This window comes from Gallinula chloropus (genome assembly GCF_964237585.1).
Source record: "Gallinula chloropus genome assembly, chromosome: 1".
In the NCBI taxonomy this organism is placed as follows: Eukaryota; Metazoa; Chordata; class Aves; order Gruiformes; family Rallidae; genus Gallinula; species Gallinula chloropus.
This window is the reverse complement of record NC_140085.1, coordinates 113,828,489-113,848,129: the sequence shown is the minus strand read 5'-3', so window position 1 is coordinate 113,848,129 and position 19,641 is coordinate 113,828,489. Positions and strand designations below refer to the sequence as shown.

At 44.8% G+C, this 19,641-nt stretch overlaps 1 protein-coding gene across 1 annotated transcript in view; it reads left to right on the top strand.

The window, feature by feature from the left end:
• Window positions 1–19,641, top strand: part of URB1 (URB1 ribosome biogenesis homolog) — a gene marked incomplete at its 5' end in the record, with an annotated part of 55,176 nt that overhangs the window by 22,514 nt on the left and 13,021 nt on the right. Inside the window, 14 exons of the mRNA XM_084264605.1 lie at window positions 2,160–2,276; window positions 2,944–3,082; window positions 4,189–4,359; window positions 6,190–6,386; window positions 7,205–7,429; window positions 7,977–8,156; window positions 9,087–9,942; window positions 11,179–11,380; window positions 11,581–11,758; window positions 12,931–12,989; window positions 13,772–13,965; window positions 15,367–15,477; window positions 15,564–15,627; window positions 18,421–18,592. Coding sequence (XP_084120731.1) covers window positions 2,160–2,276; window positions 2,944–3,082; window positions 4,189–4,359; window positions 6,190–6,386; window positions 7,205–7,429; window positions 7,977–8,156; window positions 9,087–9,942; window positions 11,179–11,380; window positions 11,581–11,758; window positions 12,931–12,989; window positions 13,772–13,965; window positions 15,367–15,477; window positions 15,564–15,627; window positions 18,421–18,592 — 2,865 coding nt within the window. The remainder of the gene's footprint in view (window positions 1–2,159; window positions 2,277–2,943; window positions 3,083–4,188; window positions 4,360–6,189; window positions 6,387–7,204; window positions 7,430–7,976; window positions 8,157–9,086; window positions 9,943–11,178; window positions 11,381–11,580; window positions 11,759–12,930; window positions 12,990–13,771; window positions 13,966–15,366; window positions 15,478–15,563; window positions 15,628–18,420; window positions 18,593–19,641) is intronic.

Genomic DNA, 19,641 nt, shown 5'->3' with positions numbered 1-19,641 from the left:
TTTAAAAAATGAATCCTTTTTTCTTTTTTCCCCTTTCTTTAAATGAATTATCCTGTCAGATTTGTGTAAGCAGTGGTGTTATTTTTATAGCTGATGGTGGTGTACACAGAATAAATGTAGAACAAATGAGCTGTGATAGCTTCCTTTGTATTTTGTGTGTGGGGAGAAACAAAGGCGCAGATTCATCCTGCATAATTACAGTCATTTAATGTAGGTGCCAGAGTTAGGAAGCTGGTCAAGGTTTCTTCTCTTGCTGAGTGAGGGGCAGGTGGTTCTGCCACTGTGTGGTTCACGTTGCCTGTCATCTGGATTGTCCTTCAGACAGACATTCCTCCTCCTCCTTTTCTCTTTCCTCATCCTTTCTTTTACAGACAGAGCATAGGGTCACCAAGTTCCTAATTTAGGTCCCTCAGACAAGGGCCTGAATTTAGATAGCATGAAAGTGGGCAAAAATTTCTAAATATGTTAATGCCTTTTACTTGATTGTGATAAAATTGTGTCTGCCTCACCACCCACAGCAACCATGAGTACACCTACGCTTCTCTCTGGACCTTACTGTGGTCACGGCCCACTGTTCCTTCAGTCGACTGTTAACCCATCTGCCCAATAATTTTTAGCATGAATAGCCTGATGTAGGTTTAATTTAGCAGTAATTTTCCTTTAGTTTTCAAAAGCCCTTCTATAGGCTTGTTTTTAAGGGTATGGCACTTTTTTTTTTCCCCTTGCTGTGTGTCACTGTATGTTCATAAAGATGTACAGCCCTGTTAAAGCAAGTATAGCCTGTTCCCCTGAAATCCTAAGAATAAGATTTGCTGAGGTGTTTGCAGGGGTAGGAACGCTCTGTGTCCGGACAGCTTTGATGTCGGTAGGGTTTGTGCTGACTGACTGACAGCAGAAGGACTTGGGGTAGCTGGACCAAAAGTCCTTCTAGCCTTTGGCTCTTACCCTCACCTCTGCCTTGGGGGTAACCTTCCTTGCCAGTGCCTGAGACAGCTTTGCAGTAGTCCCAGTTGCAGGGGACACGTCTTACATTCCTGGCTGTGTGATGAGTCAGGGGACACCTGGGCTCCCCTGAAGCTGTCCAACGTGTAAAGCTCTCTTGCAGGCTGGGACCAGGGAGGTGGATTGGCCCTGGCTGTGGTTGACCCTGTGCTGTAGGCCTCGAGCAGTGAAGGAGCAGAAGAGGCTGCTGCAGTGAGCAGCGCTGTGTGTAGCACAACGTGTGTACTGCCTCGGCCTGTGCTGAAGCCGGTTGCGCTGCCCTGAGCCCTTGTACACCTCTTGCATTCCCATGGGAATGAATGCTTGCAGTGAGATCACCCTGTGATGACCGTGTGATGGATACACCGGTGAACAGCTGTTGGCACTGTACTTGAACAGGAACTGTTGGCACAGATTCTGCACTGTGCATGCAGGATCTGCCCCATGCAGGTGGTCAGTGTGAGGCCAGGAACCAAGTGGAGTTGTACTGAGTATGCTGCAGACAGCGAGTGGGAGGAGGAGAGGAGCGGAGCAGAGAGAAGTTGCTCTCAGCAGATGTTCCCAGTTGTGAGAGAGGAAGGCATCTTTTGCCTCTTTCTTTAGTCATTCTTAAAGCCCTCCTTTCTCTGTCCCAGGACCGCTTCTTGCCCTTTTCCTACAGCACCTGTGTGTGTCTGGCAAAGCTCAATGGGTTTCATTTGTCACCTGTAACATAGCCATGCCTCACCTCTTACTGCTCTTGTGGAGAGAGCTGAGTTAGGAAGCTGGTCAAGGTTTCTTCTCTTGCTGAGTGAGGGGCAGGTGGTTCTGCCACTGTGTGGTTCTGCTCTTGTGTACTGCTCTTGTGGAGAGAGCAGTAAGCAAAATAGCCATGATGAAGACAGTAGGCCTTGGCCCCAGTTACACTGAGGTCAAATGGTAACAGTCATGGGGAATTTTGTTTAAAAAGGTGCTTTGGTTTGCCTTCTGTTAGGTAGTTAGAGTGGTTCTGGTCAGTGGGAATAAGGCCTTTTCAATTGAGGGCTGAGAATGACAGATCTTTTCATCAAACTTTTCTTACCTCCAAAAAGAAGAAAACATGAAGTTGCTTTACAAAGAGGTTGGTGCCTCTTTTAGGTTTTGTATTTTAGTTGTTGGCTTGTGGGTTTTTTTTAACCCTCCTTTGGTTTTCTGGACAGGTTTTACGTGACAGTGGAGTGTTTGAGTACACATGGAAGGAACTTTCAGTTTGGCTGGAACACTTGGATAATACAAAAGAAGACAAAAAGGAAGCAGTGATTCAATTTTTGGAAAGGGTAATAACTGTTCAAATTAGCTAGATAAACAATGCCGAGAATAGCATTAATGGAAACTAATTATTTTGTTGCTATTGTTGAGAAACTTTTCAAAGATTAGTGAATGAATTCTGAGAAAGGCAGTGTTTGTAATTCTTTACACAGAGCTGACATCTTTCTTGTCTTGGGTGGGAGGATGGTGAAATGATTTGGAGGAAAATTACCTCCAGAAAGGTAAGTTGTTATTACAGCATTGTTGATAGAAGGATAGAGTGTTTCATGTGGGGGTAGCTCTTACCTCCTCTTTTCTTTGTGTGGCGATACCTGCCAAAATTATCAGGCCTAAGTAAATGGTAATATTTTATAAGAAAAGTTGGCATTTCCTGTTTACTTTTCAGGATGTTGAATGCCTACAGCTTCCTTTTCGTGGCAGGTTCTCCAGGGACTCACTCTGTGGTAGCGCTTTAGATGCAAAACTGCAGTGGATGTTTCTGTTTACCATTGGGCCCAGTGTCCCATGGACAGCAGTAACCATAGGGAGATTCTGACAGAAGTATATGGAAGTTGTCTTCCTGAAACTGTCCCAGCTTACAGCCCCTTTTAGCACATAGCCTTTCTTAGCAAGGTACACTTCCCATTGACTTAATAGCCCGTGCACTTATATTTTTCTCTCAACCTTTGTTAACAGATCCTGTTGAAACTGGTGACAAACCCCTACCCGTATACAGATAAAGCAGCAGACATTGTTCAGGAGGCCAGTATGCTCCAAATTAATATATTTAAGCAAGACGCCGATAATGCCAGCATCCCCATCTCTCACATTGACGGTATGTGGTGGTTCCATCTCTCACGTTGATAACGTGTGGTGTTCTCCTCAACAACAGACAATTCCAGGGCTTTGTGCTAAATCTTCTAGCTCTACTCAGCAAGCTGACAACTGTAGAAATCCTGCTTAAATATGGCCCGGCAGGAGTCAGCCTTCCAGCTGTGTTTAGTACCAGAAGTAGAAGTCTGAATTGCAGAATTAACCACTTTGCCTCCAAAAGTAATTTCTGATGCAGTTACACCATTTTAACAGTATTTTCAGTCTCTGTCTAGGCTCCTGCAAGCAGCATTTTCTAACCCAAATGAAAACTGTTATGGTTCCACTCCCCAGGGCTGCTCATATCTGCTCATCCTTGAGGACAGGGAAGAGGCTGGGGTGCCCAGGGAACTTTCTTACTCCCAGGCACACAGCTGGAATTTTGTTGCTCCCACTTTCACAGCCCTACTGCAGACAAACTTCAGAATCCTGCAGATGTGGACACTTGGACAACTTATCATGTGCTGGGTGTTCTGCTGTAACAGACCATGAGTAGGATTTTCTAGTACATAAATGCAGGATAAATGAGGTAGCTTAACACTTCATACCAGATGGATCAGTGCCTTGAGTTGACTGTATTACAGTAATGGAATACATGGTATCTTCCTCTTATGTTAAAGCTGTCTTTGACTCTTTCATGACCGAGATTTGTTTCTGTGGCCATATAGAGCTGGGAAGCTCTTCCAGCACAGCTCAGAATGTTCTTTTAATGGGGAAGTGGCTGCTTCCTTTGTACTTTCCCATACACGTTTCCTGTCGCTGTTAGGCTCTGATAGTCCTTACCTAATGCCATGGTGGTAGCAGTAGGTGATGCACCTTTTCCAGTCCCTTACTTCTGTCAGCTGGACAGCAGTGTATAAAGGCAACAAGTAAAGTTAAGCACACCGTGGGAGACAGTGGTTTTTACGGTTGCATTTACCATTCCATTGCTAGACAGGTGTGTCTTTCAACCTTTTTATCTGCTTGGGGAAGTCAGAAGCTGCCTTGCACTCCTGGAATGTTGAATGCTTGCTTCCACTGTTTTCTAGTTTGTCTGAATTTTCTGCTTATATTTTTTTCTTCACATAATAGATGTCCTAGACATGGTGGATGTCCTAATCGAGGGCAGCGAGAACTTAGATGAAGAAATAGGGACCACTTTAAATGAAGACATGATCATACAAACATTTCCATTCAGTGCTGTTGTCCCTGCTGCATTAGAAGCCAGGAATATACTGTTGCTTCAGACTGAAAATGGAACAGGTAAAACATTTTTGTTTCTATGTGAAGTGGGATTGTTCTTACTCAGTGAGCTCCTCAAGATAATAGTGTTTTTGTTGAATGTGAAAGGAGGTTCAGATTCCTGGTGTTCCCTGTTCAAGAGAGGCATTAAAGCTTATGAGATGCATCTGTCCTTTTTTCCTGACCCTAAAGGATCTTGCTCTTTGTTTCTGGAGCAGGGAAAATAGATGGAAATGCAGGCACTCTGTAAATTGCTATGCAACTCTGGGGAGCTGCTACTGTGGGAAAATAAACTCACTCAAGATTAAAAAGGGGAGCTTACCTTTCCCCAGTGAGATGTATGTAAGTGGAGGAGGAGAGTAACCCCAGACCAAATAAAAAATTGCTCTGAGCACAGTATACAGAATCCCAGAATCACAAGGTTGGAAAAGACCTTTAAGACCATCAAGTCCAACCATTCCCATCCCATGCTAAACCATATCCCTAAGTACCTCATCTGCCCTTATTTTGAACACATCCAGGGAAGATGACTCAACCCCCTCCCTGGGCAGCCAGTTCCAGGCCCCAATGACTCTTCCAGTAAAAAATTTTTTCCCAACATCTAATCTGAACCTGCCCTGATGCAGCTTTGTGCCATGTCCCCTTGTCCTGTCTCCAGTCACCTGGCTGAAGAGACCATCGCCCACCTCTCTACAACCTCCCTTCAGGTAGTTGTAGGCAGTGATAAAGTCTCCACTCAGTCTCCTCTTCTCCAGGCTGAACATCCCCAGCTTCCTCAGACATTCCTTGTAGGATTTGCCCTCCAGCCCCTTCACCAGCCTGGTTGCCCTTCTCTGGACTTGCTCAAGGACCTCAATGTCCTTTTTGTGGTGGGGAGCCCAGAACTGGACACAGCACTCGAGGTGCAGCCTCACCAATGCTGAGTACAGGGACACAATCACCTCCCTAGACCTACTGGCCACACTGTTTTTGATACAATCCACGCTATTTTTGATACAGGGGACTGAGGAGCAGTGCAGAGATGCTTTGCTTGCGTGGGCAATCTTGGCATGGAAGCAGCTGCACTTCAACAAGGGTGTTTAAGCACAGGGTGTACAAATTCTGAGGAAGGTGATTTCAGTGGCTGTAGGCAGCTCTTCCACTGACACCTGTCAGCAGGGGAGAGGTAACTGCGCTGTTGAGTAGGAAATGGATTCATTTGCCAAATAAAACTTCCTCTTCAGAGATGAAGCACCAGGGATGAATGTTACAAAGTTCTCCCACTTCCTTTAGGAAAGGATTTGGTGGAGCAAGGTGTCACAGGGGCAGCAGCTGGCCTGAGAGCAGGATTTGTCAACCCCACAGTGACTTACTAAGACCTATCTATAATTGGCTGTTGAGTAGCACCTGGGCTGGGAGTGAAAGCCCTGGTTCTGAAAGAAAATCCTCCATATTTAACCAGTGCATGTTAACCTGGGTGTGTTCTCCCCAGTACATATCACTTCTGCTCAAGGTGGTGCTGGGCTGGAGTTCTTACCCATCGAAATACAGGCAGGTTTAGCACAGCACAGTGAAGGCAGAGTTAGTTTTATGTTTGTGTGGAAGGAAAATGGCCAACCTGAGTATATAATGTAAAGTGGAGTGATTATTTCAGCAGGAATGCTGTACAGGGGATTTTCCCTGATACCTCAGTAGGTCAGAAACATTTGTCTAGTTTATCACAAACACCTTTTAATCCTATTCAGTAATTTTCAGAATGATGCTATGTGGCCTGTTACCCAGGCCTGAAGGAAAGAGGGTTGCCTTGGTGCCTGTGCTCATGCAGATTCCTTCTGTCAACAGAGGCTTCATTCTTAAATTTTGTTTTTCTAGGAGCACACATTGTGGAGTACCTCGTTGCTGTTTTCACTGACCTCCTGCACTCTCAAAGAGATCCCCTCGCCCTCTGCTTGATGTTCCAGCTCTACGATAAAGATCTGCAGTCACTGAAAGTTTCCAAGTATCCTCAGCTCTACCAGTTCAACCAGTACTATAGTCTCTGGATACCCCAGCAATCTCAGCAACCTGTGGTATGGAATTCCTGAAGCGACTGCTCGAGCCAGTACTACTTGCTGTAAAACCTCACAGTGCATAAGGTTGCACTTCCATCAGAAAGTGCAGTTACACGAAGCGAATTGCGTGTGGCTTTGTGACCGCACCGCGGCGCAGACGCGCTCCTCAGAATGGCGCAGGAGGTCTGTGCTGTGGTTGGGGAGTGAAGCCGGGACTTGTACACAGTCACCCAGAGAACAGTGTAGCGTAATACACAGTGTGGCCCCGTGGCTGGAGTTCACCCTGGTTTGGGCTGGAAAACCGTGGACCTGCTGTGCCCAGCAGAGAGCATGTACAGGTTCTCCATGGGACACCTCTGACTAGCTCAGAGGCAGGATCTGATTGATGTTGATAAATATCATAAGGGTGGGACATGGGGAATTGGCCAGCCCCTTTTCAGTGGTCTGTGGAGACAGGACAAGGGGCAATGGCTGCAAGTTGGAGCACAGGAAGTTCCGCACCAACATGTGGAAGAACTTTTTCACAGTGAGGGTGACAGAGCCCTGGCACAGGCTGCCCAGGGGGGTTGTGGAGTCTCCTTCTCTGGAGATATTCAAGACCTGTCTGGATGCCTACCTGTGTGACCTGTCCGAAGGAACCTGCTTTGGCAGGGGGGTTGGACCTGATGATCTATGGAGGTCCCTTCCAACCCCTTCGATTCTGTGACTACATGTGTTTTCCTGGGACTTTAGTCCCAGGTTCAGCACAGAACTCATTTCAGAACAAAGGCAGTTGAAGAAACTTTTGATTCATACTCATCTTTATTTTTCTTTTTTTTTTTCTTCATTTTAAACAGTTTAAAAAGCGCAAAGATGCATGTAAGGAACCTCCTGTGGCCCTGGATTCTGTATTTACCACTTTGCTAAAGAAAGCATATGAGAGTGGAAGTGATACCTTACTAGAAGATGATATCCAGACAAAATTGAGAGATTTGGCTTCCCATCTCCCACCTGAACAGCTTTTGTTAGCAGTAAAGCATGTGTTGCTATACCTGAAATCCACGGTGGAGAACTTTGGCAGCGTAAGAGTGATGTTGTGGTGATACTGTGGGTTGGTTTGTTTTATTTTAATACAGAAAGTACAAATGACTTGGCTGTTAAAACTTAAAGATTCAGTTCTGCAGCTCTTTCAGGTGTTCAGCTCTCACTGAGGCTATAGTGCATCAGACAAACCTGCACCTGATTTGTAAACAAATGCCTGTCCTTCTAATTGTTGAGGAGTCTTGGATTTACTTTGCATGGGTTGCCTTGCTGATCTAAGTGTTGTGCAAAAAACTCCAGGTTTTAATCCAGCTCCCGGGTCTCCCATAAGAAGCCTGTCCAGAGTGTGAAAGTCACTGGCCTGTGTTACACCAAAAGTCACTGTATCGATGAAAATCTACAAATATTTATTTGTCACACTGAGATTTCTTTTAGAATCAGGTTTCTACAGAGGGGAGTGATTCCTTCCCCCAGAAAAGTCTGTAATCTAGGAAGTTCTTAATCAACTTCTGTTCTTCTTGGGTAATTATCGTTATGCTCCCATTCTTCTCCTTGTTCTCAAATTCCAAGGTGTCTCTCTTTTTGCAGCTCAGTAAAACTTCTGGTCCTCTCCTTGTTGACCTCTATATGGACCTGCTGAGCTGCTTGTTGTGCCAGGGAAACCAGATAGAGTTGGATAATCAGCAGAAACGAGAAAAGCATCAGACTGAATCAGATCTCTTTATGGACGAGGAATCTCTGATTACAGAGGAGTCTTCAAGTGACAAGGTACCAAATCCCTTGACCATTAATTAAAGCAAATTGTCTTAAATGTGAACAATTTTTGAGCACGAATTTATGTTGATATGTTTTCAGTGATCACCAAAACATGGAACTGGCTGAACATGACAGAGACTGGGGGGGTCTAGTCAGGATCAGGCTTTATGAGGGCTGTGATTTGATAATAGTAATGAGGATTTCTGGGATTTCAATTAGGATTAAAGTGTCTGTCACATGCTTGCTTTAAAAAGTCTTGACTAGGATTTTACTGCTTTGTAGAAGCATTACTGTAGCTTTTGCCAGGTCCTCAGAAGGACAGGGAGCAAAAAGGGTATCTTACAGGCTATCTGTGTTTCACAGAGTTGTATTGAGTGGAAACAGGTTGATGCAGAGAGACTTCTGTTAAGGTCTAGAAGGAGGACTTAAGAACTTTGAGCATGTGGTCCAGCAGCTACTAACAGACTGTCTAGAGATTTGACCAAGCTGCCTCACTCCTAAGCTGGAATATGGTCAGGAGAAGTCCTGACACAGGTCACTCACATTTGCAGATGAAATTCTATTCCCTAAGCCTGTGTAAAGCCCAGTAAGGAAAATTGTGTGCTTTGAGGAGTGAATTTTTGCCCCCCTTTCACCTGTTCCATGGATTTGTGGAGATCAGAATGGAATTGTATTGACAAACTCCAGAATACAGTTTTCACCTGGAAATGCTTAGGCACGTGGGGGAGGTTGAATGAAGGTATGTTTCCCACATGATAGATAATGGAAGAATGGTATTTATGTGCTTGAAATGCGTTAATATTTTTATCCACTGACCAGCAAATGGACAATTTCATGTTCAGTAATTGCAATAAACACTCTCTGGAAAACAGGCAGACAATTTTTTTCCCCCTCAAACTATAATTATCCATTCAGTGATATTATTATACCCATTTGTTACAGACACTAGAAGACACACTCATGTTGATTTTCAGACATCCTACGCTGGAGAGTTGGTTCCTGGCTTTAGAGCAACGTTCTCTTCCTCAGCACAGTTTAAACCCTGTCACTGTGAAGCTCCTGTCAGCTCACCTCAATGCCGGTGTGCTCCAGCTATTGAAAATGGGTGCCCCAATGTTGCAGAGCACGGATCACAAACACGTGTTATCCAAGTATTTTGAAGCCATTACAAAAAGTGTCTTGAAAGAGCTACAGGCTGTGGGGAAAGACAGGAGCCAGGTCTCCCCCAAAAAATCTCACCAGCTGGAGGCTCTGGAGGAGTTGCAGATACATATGGCTACAGCTCAGCTGAAGGAGATCACTTCAACCATGCTGAGACTTCCTGACGCGAGCTTGACTACTCAGAAATCTGAAAAATCCCCTAAAAAAGGGAAACAGCTAAGCTTCTACGGACAGATTTTGGTGCAGCTCCTCACAGAGCACTACCAAAGGCAACCCCAACAAGGAGAACTACTGCTATCTGCAGAACACGTTAAAACTTTGGGGGCATTGATGTCAGCATCAGCCAGCAAAGATTTGGAGAAAGTTTTCCTGCAGGCTCTGCAGAGCGAGCCGGTCCTTGCACACGCGGTCGGTGCAGAGGTGCATGTTCACTGCCTTCACCGGAGGTCAGAAACCTCCCTTGCCATCGTGAGCATGCTGATAAAACACTGCAGGACTCACCTGCTGCAGTTTGAGCTGTGGTGCCTGAGCAGTGACACTGGAAAGTACCTCAGGAAAAACGTGGGGAGCTTTCTTCCACTCATTAATGTGTATTTGCAGTGCAGAGACCAGTGCGATTTCACCCGGCCCTCTGCAGGTAAGGCCGCAGCTGATCCCTGTTTGTGTTTCGGGAGGCCACGTTTTCAGCATAGGCTCTGCTGGCCTGAAGGTCCTGGGTCGTCTGCACAAGAAGGAGAGGTGGTGAGAGATACGTCTCTTAACTTCTGATAATTCTGTTATATAGACACCTCTGCCCCTTACAAGGTGAAGGACTGTAAGGCAGCTTGCCTGTTAGACTGAAGCAAAGTGCTCTTACAGTTGCTGTTGCCCATTTTTTTTCTTTTGAAGCCCTTATTTAATACTTGCTGCATGTGAAAATCTGTCTCCCTGCTTATCTTGGGTTAGTGTAAGAGGTAAGAACTTTTTCTGGGGCATAGATAGAACACTGGTGAGTGGAATACCATAGCCATATGGTTGTGCAGAACGTAAGCTTTCACTTTTACAAGTGTAAGAGTCCAAAACTTTCTTCTAAGATAAGTCTCCAAATATAGCTTCCTACAGTAATGCCTTCCTAAGCTGGCAGTCCCAAACTTCTCAAACCAACAGCAGCATTAAATTGACAAGACTGTTAAATTTTCCATCAGCAAAATGATGAGTTAAGATTCAGCTCCACAGAACAGTATCGCTTTGATTTCATTTCTCTTACTGCATAGAAATGTGAACAGCAACAGAAGCTGGCTGACTTTAGTGGTTGGTGGGGAAGGCCAGCTCCATCTTAGACAGTTTCAAGTAATGAAAAGACCTTGTCAGCACAGAGGAAAGTAGAGGATGGTTTGAGAACTCAGCCTTTTTCTAGCACCTACTACACCACAGTGATTTCATGCTTGAACACTAGAAGGGGAAGCTGCTGTCTGACTGACTTGATTTATAAGGTATCTGTTAGCTGTCTGCTGATGTGAGAGAAAATTTCCTTTGAGGCCAAGGTTACAGAACTGGTAAAGGCTTCATCCTTCCTGAGATACAAGGACAAGGCTTCTTATCAGGAAGCTGTCCCTCTTGTGAAGGTCTGCGTTGTTTGCCCATGTCTCATCGTTTCAGCTATGTAGCAACTGGCTGTCTGAAACATATTCTGAATGCTCCCTAATGGTGCTGTGAAGTAACACAGAACACACTTCTCTGTACCAGATGAGCAGCTACTGTAGTATAATTTCCTAGAAACCAAGTGATCTGGGACTTGAATAGAAAAGTGATTTGTGATTTCTGTAATTATAAGTCTCTTGTGGCTTAATGCACTTAGATGTGTGGAACCTGTGTCCCTGCTCTCTCCCAACAGTCGTTTCAGCTGTTATACCTGTCTTGAGGAAAGCTCTGTGGAAGGAGCTCTGTGGTGTATTTCAAGACACAGAAGCATCACCTGAGACCACGGTGAAACTGCAAGTCCTTTCGAAGTTGTTGCCATCTTCAGAGAGCAAAGGGCTGCGAGACCTTATTGACCAGCTTCCTGCTGCTCTTGAGAAAGCAGAAAATTATGAGAGGTATGCAAATCCAGTTTCCCTATTTCAGGATTCAGTTTGTCCTGTAAAGCATTATGATAGATGTGCATAAGTGCAGATATCGTGAACAGTAAGGTCATCCTCTCCTCAGAGAGTCTGCCACTTCATGCTTTGGCAGCAAGGTGTCTTTGACATATAGAAAAAGCACGTTACAACACTAAAAAATAAATATCTTTCTGCAGTTGGACAGTGGCAGATGCCATATCTAGGGTGCTTGAAAACTCTGAAGAGCTGCATTCCTGGAGGAGACGCCTGTTGTCAGCCTGCATGAAGGGGTTAGTTGTCCTGTACAACAGCAGTAAAGATGAAAGCGAGCAAGAAGTGGAGAGGGCCATGCTGCTGAGGCTAGAAGAATTATTGGTGAGACATCTTTCTGTCTGCATTGCTAGGCTGTGACTGTGCATGTGTGTTGTGTCTTGGATAAATATAGATTGGACTTTTATTTTCTCTTTTATGGATTATGGCTTCCAAGGGCTTTTAATAGCTTTTGCACAGTTAACTTAGTGCAGTGAATCCTTTATAAGAAGCAGTTTTGAGTTGCTCTTGACGATAGCTTTCTGCTAACAGTCCTCTTTGAAAATCAGAGTTTGAGGTGTTCAAGAGTTAAAAATCAAAGGTTTCCACTGGAAATTTTTATTAAAAATAAATAAATAATGATAGAGACACTTCCAGCAAGACCCTCCTGCCATGGCCTCTGCACTCCATGGCAAAAATCCAGTTGATCATAGATAGAAATCCAGACTTTGATCATAAAGGACACTACCTGATCATGCGCTCTGTACTGCTGTTTCTTTTATAGCTTGGTAAAGTAGGCAGATCCATGTGAGACATAAAAATGTAGGTCTCTGCAGGCAGCAAATGCCTTTAACCTCTTGCTGCCCTCTGGTGAGATTCCCTTTTAGGGCATGATGGCTTGTACAGGACATGAGTCTGGCAGGACCTGAAGGGCCACTCGTAGTATTCACCTTGATGGTGTTTGCAGCCCTGATGAGGTTGGCACCAAGCATTACTGGGACTGCTGGCATGCGCAGCTGTCAGTCTTCTTAAAACTGATCGGTGTTTCTTGTGGTTTATAGCATCTCTGGAAACTAAGTTTTTGTAAAGAACACATACACCCAACCTCCCTGTTTTTCACATACAGAGACTGGTTAGCTTCAGCACACTGCAGGAACACAAAAACCTAGTCTCCTCCTTTGTATTGCTGATTTTTCATTCCTTTCACACTTTGGGAGGGTGAAGAATTTCTGGGGTTTTTTGGTACCTACAGACCAGCTGCCTTTCTAGTTGCATAAAGCCCATATGCTCCTGTGCTCCCAGCACCAACAAAGTAAGACTTGCAGTTTCATTTGAATCTGGAGGTGAGATTGTTATATCCAAGAACTTTCCTCCCTGTTACCCTTTGATCATCCCACCTGAGTGTTTGGCTAGTGTGTTATTAGTGTGTCTGTTGAACACAAGTTGCTGGTCTTGATGATCTGTAGATGCTTTATGTGCTAGAAGTAAACATCTGGTTTTACTTACTACATGCACAGCGCTTGGTTGAAGAAGTGGACCCGGATGACTGGTACAGCCTTGTGAAGACGGGACTCAAGTAAGTAGTTTCGAGATGCACCAAAGGTGCTGTAGGAGGTATGGTTCTGTTCACTTGACCTTGTCCTGTGTGATACTGGAAACACTCAATCTCCCTTGAATTCAAATCAGATTAGACAATGCTCCTTGTTTCTCAGGATGCACTTTGTCACATCCACTGGTTTTCTTGGAGCCCGGAACCTGCCCAACTGCAGGCAGATTTGGATTTTGTGCTCCAGTTGGCATAACTAACATAGCTAAGTAGATAGTTGGACTAGCTTCTTTTCAACTGGCATAAAGAAGATTTATGCTCATATAACTTCTTTTTTTTTAATTCAAAGTATTTCTTAAATACATCTCGTATGAACCAGAAACAGATCTTGCACCTTTAAATGCAAACTCTGTAAATAAAAGAAACAAGAAATAGTTAGTTTACACCAAAAAAAAGAAGTAAATAAATAGTTGTAAAATAACATTAGCTTCTGTGCAAGTAGGAGTGTTAATCTGAAGGTTTGCTGTCTGAAAGGGCTAGCAGGCAAAATCCTATTCCTCTATTAAGAACAGTGCAACTATAAGTGTGACTGTGTGTTGATTCTCCTTTCTTTTTTATAATTAAGATACCAGTATAGCATAAAAAAATTAAAAGAGCTCAAGAAAACAGGTGTGTTTATAAAAAAATTGTTCTGGTTCTACTAAGTTTGCTTTCTTTGCAAAGTTTTCGTGTCTTACAACAGTCTATTTTTTTTTTAAAGCAGCTTTCCTCTTGGTTGGGCTCTGACTTTTCTGTGATCCTTGCTTCTAAAGGTACCGCTACAGAGATGAAGCATTTCTGAGAGTTCTGAACATTGCTATTCAGTTACTATACAAGAAAGAATCCTCACTTAGTCAGAGATTAGTCAAGCTCTCCAAACTTCACATGATGGTCACGCAGCACTCTCTATTTTTGTCAGCCATACTAAGGTCAAGAGAAGAAGATGGCACAAACATCCAGACGAGAGGTATTTTTTCCCCTTCCCTTTAACTATATTTAGTAATCTTGTCTTGCTTGCATTAGATTCGATCCATCCAGTAACCTATCCACCTACGTATACTTGCAGAGTTATTAAACAATTCCAGGATATTAGCATTTAATTTCAAATTCTACCTCTACTTGGATCCAAGTGTTGCGTTCTTTTTATGGCTGCTGGTTTTAAACACGTCTTTTTTTTTTGAAAACTACTGAAAAAGTGGGTTTGGGTTTGGATTTGTGTGTTTGTTTAACCCTGATGATATCTTGAATTAATTATTTTGTTTTTTAGTAAGATTGTTAGTGTAAGATCACAGAAGTGTGTGTAGGCTCTGTTAGAAACGTGGGAGCCAGGGGCCTTCGTTTTAAAATAGGTCGGTACAGAGGTTTTAAGTGGATTTTGCATATCAGCAATGTTAATTGAGCTGTACTTGGTATTGTAACCTTTCACAAGGAATATCCTTCTGTAATTGAGTGATGGTTCATGTCTAGAATTGGCTTTGTTTCTTCATCTCTGACAACTAAAACACCACCTGACCTTGGAGCAGTCATTAAATCTCCACAGACCTCAGCTTTTTCCCTGCTGTACAGGGCTTTGAGATTCAGTGGTTAAACAAAATGTGTAAGAAAAGGGGAGGAAATTCTTAGGAAAACAAATTTTGTATGCATCTGTGAACAATGTGTAACCAAACTTTAAAGTTTTAAATCACCTGAAAAGAACAAAAAGCCCTTGTGAAGTCACAGATATTAAAATTAAGTCATGTATTTTGCTGCATACTGTGCATGTTTTACCTTTTGAATGCATTTTTGTAAAGCAGCACGATGGATTCTTTGAGGCTAACTTCAGTAGTTCAGAAATGTGGTGTCAAGATTCAGGCAGTTGTCTATGATCTGCTTTGATGAGTTACTGGAGGTGGGGTGTGAACTTAGGAGTTCTTGCTGTAAGTTCTTGAGTAGCTTGGGGAGGATGCTGAGATATCTGCTTTTACTCCTTGCAACTCCTGAGCTAATTTAAGATGCCTTCTTAGGCGAGGAGGGAGCTTCGTGATGCTGTAGGACAGGGTGCAGCACCTCTTTTTAACCAGGGAGCAACTGTGTACATCTGGAAGGGTTGTGCAGAGTACTGTGCTGCACTGTGGACCTCACCTCACAACATTTGTGTGTCCAGCTTGGAAATGCTGTTCTCACTTCTTCAGAAAAGCATTGTTCCACTTTAATTAGATGCATCATACTCATCCTTTAGTGTAGTCTGGGAAATGGGTTTTGGTATTTTGAGAGATCTTGATCTAAAATGTACAGTATGGTGAGTGCATCTATTTAGAGAGGGTATATCTGTGTGAGGGTATTTATATATGTACTGTCTACCAAAGATAACGTTGTGGGTTTATTTCAGAGGCCCTGGTGGATATTCTGCTGACAGTTGTGAAGCTCAGCCCGTCTCTCTGTGAGAGCAGTCACCTTGCTGTGTTGTTGGGTGCCTACGGGGCTACACTGAGTGCTGTAGGTGAGTGTGTTAGCCTGGGAAAGGGAATTCCTGCTAGATCTGATCTTCATAGGTGACTGACTTTGGGTTTCATTCTTGTTTTTTAGATCAGAAGATACTGCTACTGCTTCAGTTATATGAGAAGAATAACCAAAGCCTTATAAATTCCAGGTAAGGTGACAACTTCCCTTTGACTAACTACACGCAAATTGGCAGTTTGACAACTGGCATTTTTCCAGGGTGTTGTTTTTAACTGAGATAAACAAGGAGCAAGGTCAAACCTAGAGGTGAATATTGGTTTTGGAAACATTTTTTTCTATGTATTTCTATTCTTAATGTGTGTTGACCCTGGCTGGAGGCCAGGTGCCTCCCAAAGCTGCTCTATCACTGCCTGCCTCAGCTGGATAGGAGAGAGAAGATAGAATAAAAGGCTTGGGGCTTGAGATAAGGACAGGGAGATCACTCAGGAGTTACTGTTGCCAGTAAATAGGACTCCACTTGGGGAAAATTAAAGAGCAGGATAATGAGAACTAAACCCAAATCTTAAAACACCTCGCTGCACCCCTCCCAGGCTCAACTTCACTCCTGATTTATATACGTCCTTCCCCCCAGTGGCACAAGGAGATGGGGAATGGAGGCTGGCATCAGTTCATCACACATCTCTACTGCTCCTTCCTCCTCATGGGGAGGACTCCTCACACTCTTCCCCTTCTGGGTCCCTCCCACAGGAGACATTTCTGCACAAACTTCTCCAATGTGAGTCCCTCCCGTGGGCTGCAGTTCTTCACAAACTGCTCCTGCATGGGTCCTGTCCACGGAGTGCAGTCTTTCAGGACCAGACTGGTCCAGCCTGGTCCCCCACAGGGTCACAAGTGTCCCCAGCAAACCTGCTCTAGTGTGGGCTCCTCTCTCCACAGGGCCACGGGTCCTGCCAGGACCCTGCTCCAGCATGGCTTCCCACAGGGTCACAGCATCCTTTGGTGCCTCCACCTACTCCAGCAAGGGGTCCTACCCAGGCAGCAGCAGGTGGGATATCAGATCCACTGTGGACCTCTATGGGCTGCAAGGGAACAGCCTGCCTCACCATGGTCTTCTCCATGAACTGTAGGGGAATCTGCTCTGGTGCCTGGAGCGCCTCCTCCCCCTTCACTGACCTGGGTGCCTATGGAGTTGTTTCTCTTGTGTATTCTCATTCGTCTCCCAGCCCAGAGGCACTACCACTGTGCCTGATGGGCTCAACCCTGGCCAGCAGCAGATCCACCTTGGAGCTGGCTGTCATTGGCTCTATTAGACATACAGGAACCTTTCATCAGCTTCTCACAGAATTCACCCCTGTAGTCCCCCTGCTACCAAAACCCTGCCACCCAAACCCAGTACGGTGTAATTCTTGTGTGTTGCCTAAACCTTTTGGTGTCTCTGGGTTGGGTAGGAAACTGTGTCGTTTTAGGAGTCCTCACTCTCTGTAGTAAGAACCCACTATAGAGATTTCATCACAGAATGAGGCCAAAGCATTTGTTGCTAGTGTAGGACCCCTTTCCCTTCCTTGTTCCTTTGGGATACAGGATTTGCTACTCAGCATGGCTCTTGCCCTTTTTGGTTACCTTGCCCCAGCGTGCGCGTTATTTGGCTCTGGTGCTGTGCTGGAGAGGAGAGGAATATGCCAGTGGAGAAGTGATTTATAACTTCCCATGTTAACACATGTATAACAATACATGGGGTAGTAATGTGGTGTCAGTGCCTGCCTTGTCTTGCACCAGTTTGGACTTTAGCTCTCCTTATAGGGCAGCCACGCAATACATCTTTGTGCTTCACAAGAGAGAACCCTGTGTTGCGTAAAACAGTTCCTTTTCAGGCCCTGTGCCCAGGCAGGCCCCAGGGAAGGCTGTTGCTAACAGATCCTACATACACTGATGGTTTTGGTCTGACTGGCTCAAATCCACTTTGTTGTCTTTGAGGGGTACGGCCATAAATATTAACAGTGGGGTGGGAATGCTGGCTAAGGCAGTTGAGGCAGGCCTGGACTCTGAATGAAGGACCTCCCTTAGCTTTATCTGAGACCATAGATAATCCTTGCAGCCTGTGAAAGGGGGCAGGAAATAAGTATTCTTGTTAGCAGGGAGTTGAAGTGGCTTCCAGAAGCTGGGGCTCTGGCGGTAGTCACATCCTGCATAAATCTTTACTGAAAGTGTTTGATTCCAGAGGTAGCTAGGTCCCAAAACTTCTGTAGCCTTTTTAAAGGAGAAACAGTTTCATACAGTACCCTGAAGCGAGTTGGGAGTCATAGGCATGGTTAGACTTGATGCCAGCACTGAGGAGTTTGAGTGGTACAGAGGCCGTTCAGGGAAAGCTGCATGTGCGACCCAGCAGAGCCCGACTTGTGTAGCGAACGGGAGACTTGAGGCTCTGGGTGATAAGAAGCCAAACACCATCCCTCCCTCCAGCTGCTGTGATGACAGGGAAGCACGCTGCTGGTGGCACCTGCCTGACAAATGACAAATCTCAGTAGCACTTCAAGCACAGCAACAAAGTAAGAGGCCTACAGAGTGACTCTGAGGAGTACAGGATTAATGTTCTACTGAACCAGTGTGACGCTGGTTTGAAACATAGATTACATTTGAGAAGGCCTTGTCTGACCAGGTATTGATCATTCTCTCTTCATGCAGCTGCTCTCATTCTTGGGAGCATTTGTACCTGAAATAAGAAACTATGCTTTTGCTGAGAAGTTCTGACTGGGATTAACGGGGTAGGAAATAGTTATTGAGACACCCTCAGACAGAATTTGAAAAGCTTTTGGACGGATGAAAAAGGTGTTGCCAGGGAAACAAGTTCTAGTTTCAAGTTCCCACAGGATAATAAGTACAAGTGAATGGAAAATTTAAATACTAATTTATATCCTCAGTAATTGCTTTTCACTCGGTGCTAGCAGTCTGTTGACTAATGCCTTTACTTTTAACAATGTTTAAGAATTCTGCTGTGGGGTCCAGCCGCTGTGGAGCATCACAAGACTTGCAAGAGCCTAGGGAAGTCACTATGGCAGCAGCCAAGCATGGAGGAGATTCTGTGTCTGCTAGATCGAGAGAAGATGATGAGGACAATTCTGTCTTTCCCTCAGCATCGCCGTCTGCTGTCATCACAGGTGCTTTGGTTCAGACTGCTGAATTACCCTTCTTTTGATGTAGAAGAAGAGCCTTTTACCTTAGTGGTTTCTTGCAGCATATTACATTAATGCAAGTATTTTGTTTACATTAGGAGAGTAATTGAAATTCATAGGAGGGCTGGAATTAATTATTTAGGAGCACTTTTCAAATTAATTGCAATATACGGACCGCAGTTCCACAGTTGAACAAAGCCAAGTGCAAGGTCCTGCACATGGGTCAGCACAGTCCCAAGCACAACTACAGGCTGGGTGGAGAATGGATTGAGAGCAGCCCTGAGGAGGACGTAGGGTGTTGGTTCACATAAAGCTCAACATGAGCCAGCGACGTGCATTTGTAGCCCTGAAAGCCAACTGTGTCCTGGGCTGCATCAAAACCAGTGTAACCCACAGGTCAAGGGAGGGGATTCTGCTCCTCTAACTGCACTGTGGGGAGACCCCACCTGGAGTACTGTGTCCAGCTCTAGGGTCCCTAGCACAAGAAAGACATGGAGCTGTTGGAGCAAGTCCAGAGGAGGGCCACAAGAATGATGAGATGATGAGGCCATCTTCATCATGAGCATGAGGATGGCTTAAGCACCTCTCCTGTGAAGACAGGCTGAGAGAGTTGGGCTTGTTCAGCCTGGAGAAGAAAAGGCTCCAGGGAATCTTATAGCATACTTCCAGTACCTGAAAGGCCTACAGGAAAGCTGGGGAGAGACTGGTTACAAGGGCATGGAGTGACAGGACCAGAGGTAATGTCTTTAAACTAAATGAGGGAAGATTCAGATTAGATATCAGGAAGAAACTCTTCCCTGTGAGGATGGTGAGGCGCTGGCACAGGTTTCTTTGTGGCTGCCTCCTCCCTGGCAGTGTTCAAGGCCAGATTGGGTGGAGCTTTGGGCAACCCGATCTAGTGGAGGGTGTCCCTGCCCATGGCAGGGGGTTGGAATGTCTGTACCTGTTTGCACTAGTCAGGGGGAGTAGTTTTTGAACCCTCATAGTGAAAACCAGATTTAAACCCAAGTCTCGTGCTGTGTTGCATATTTTAC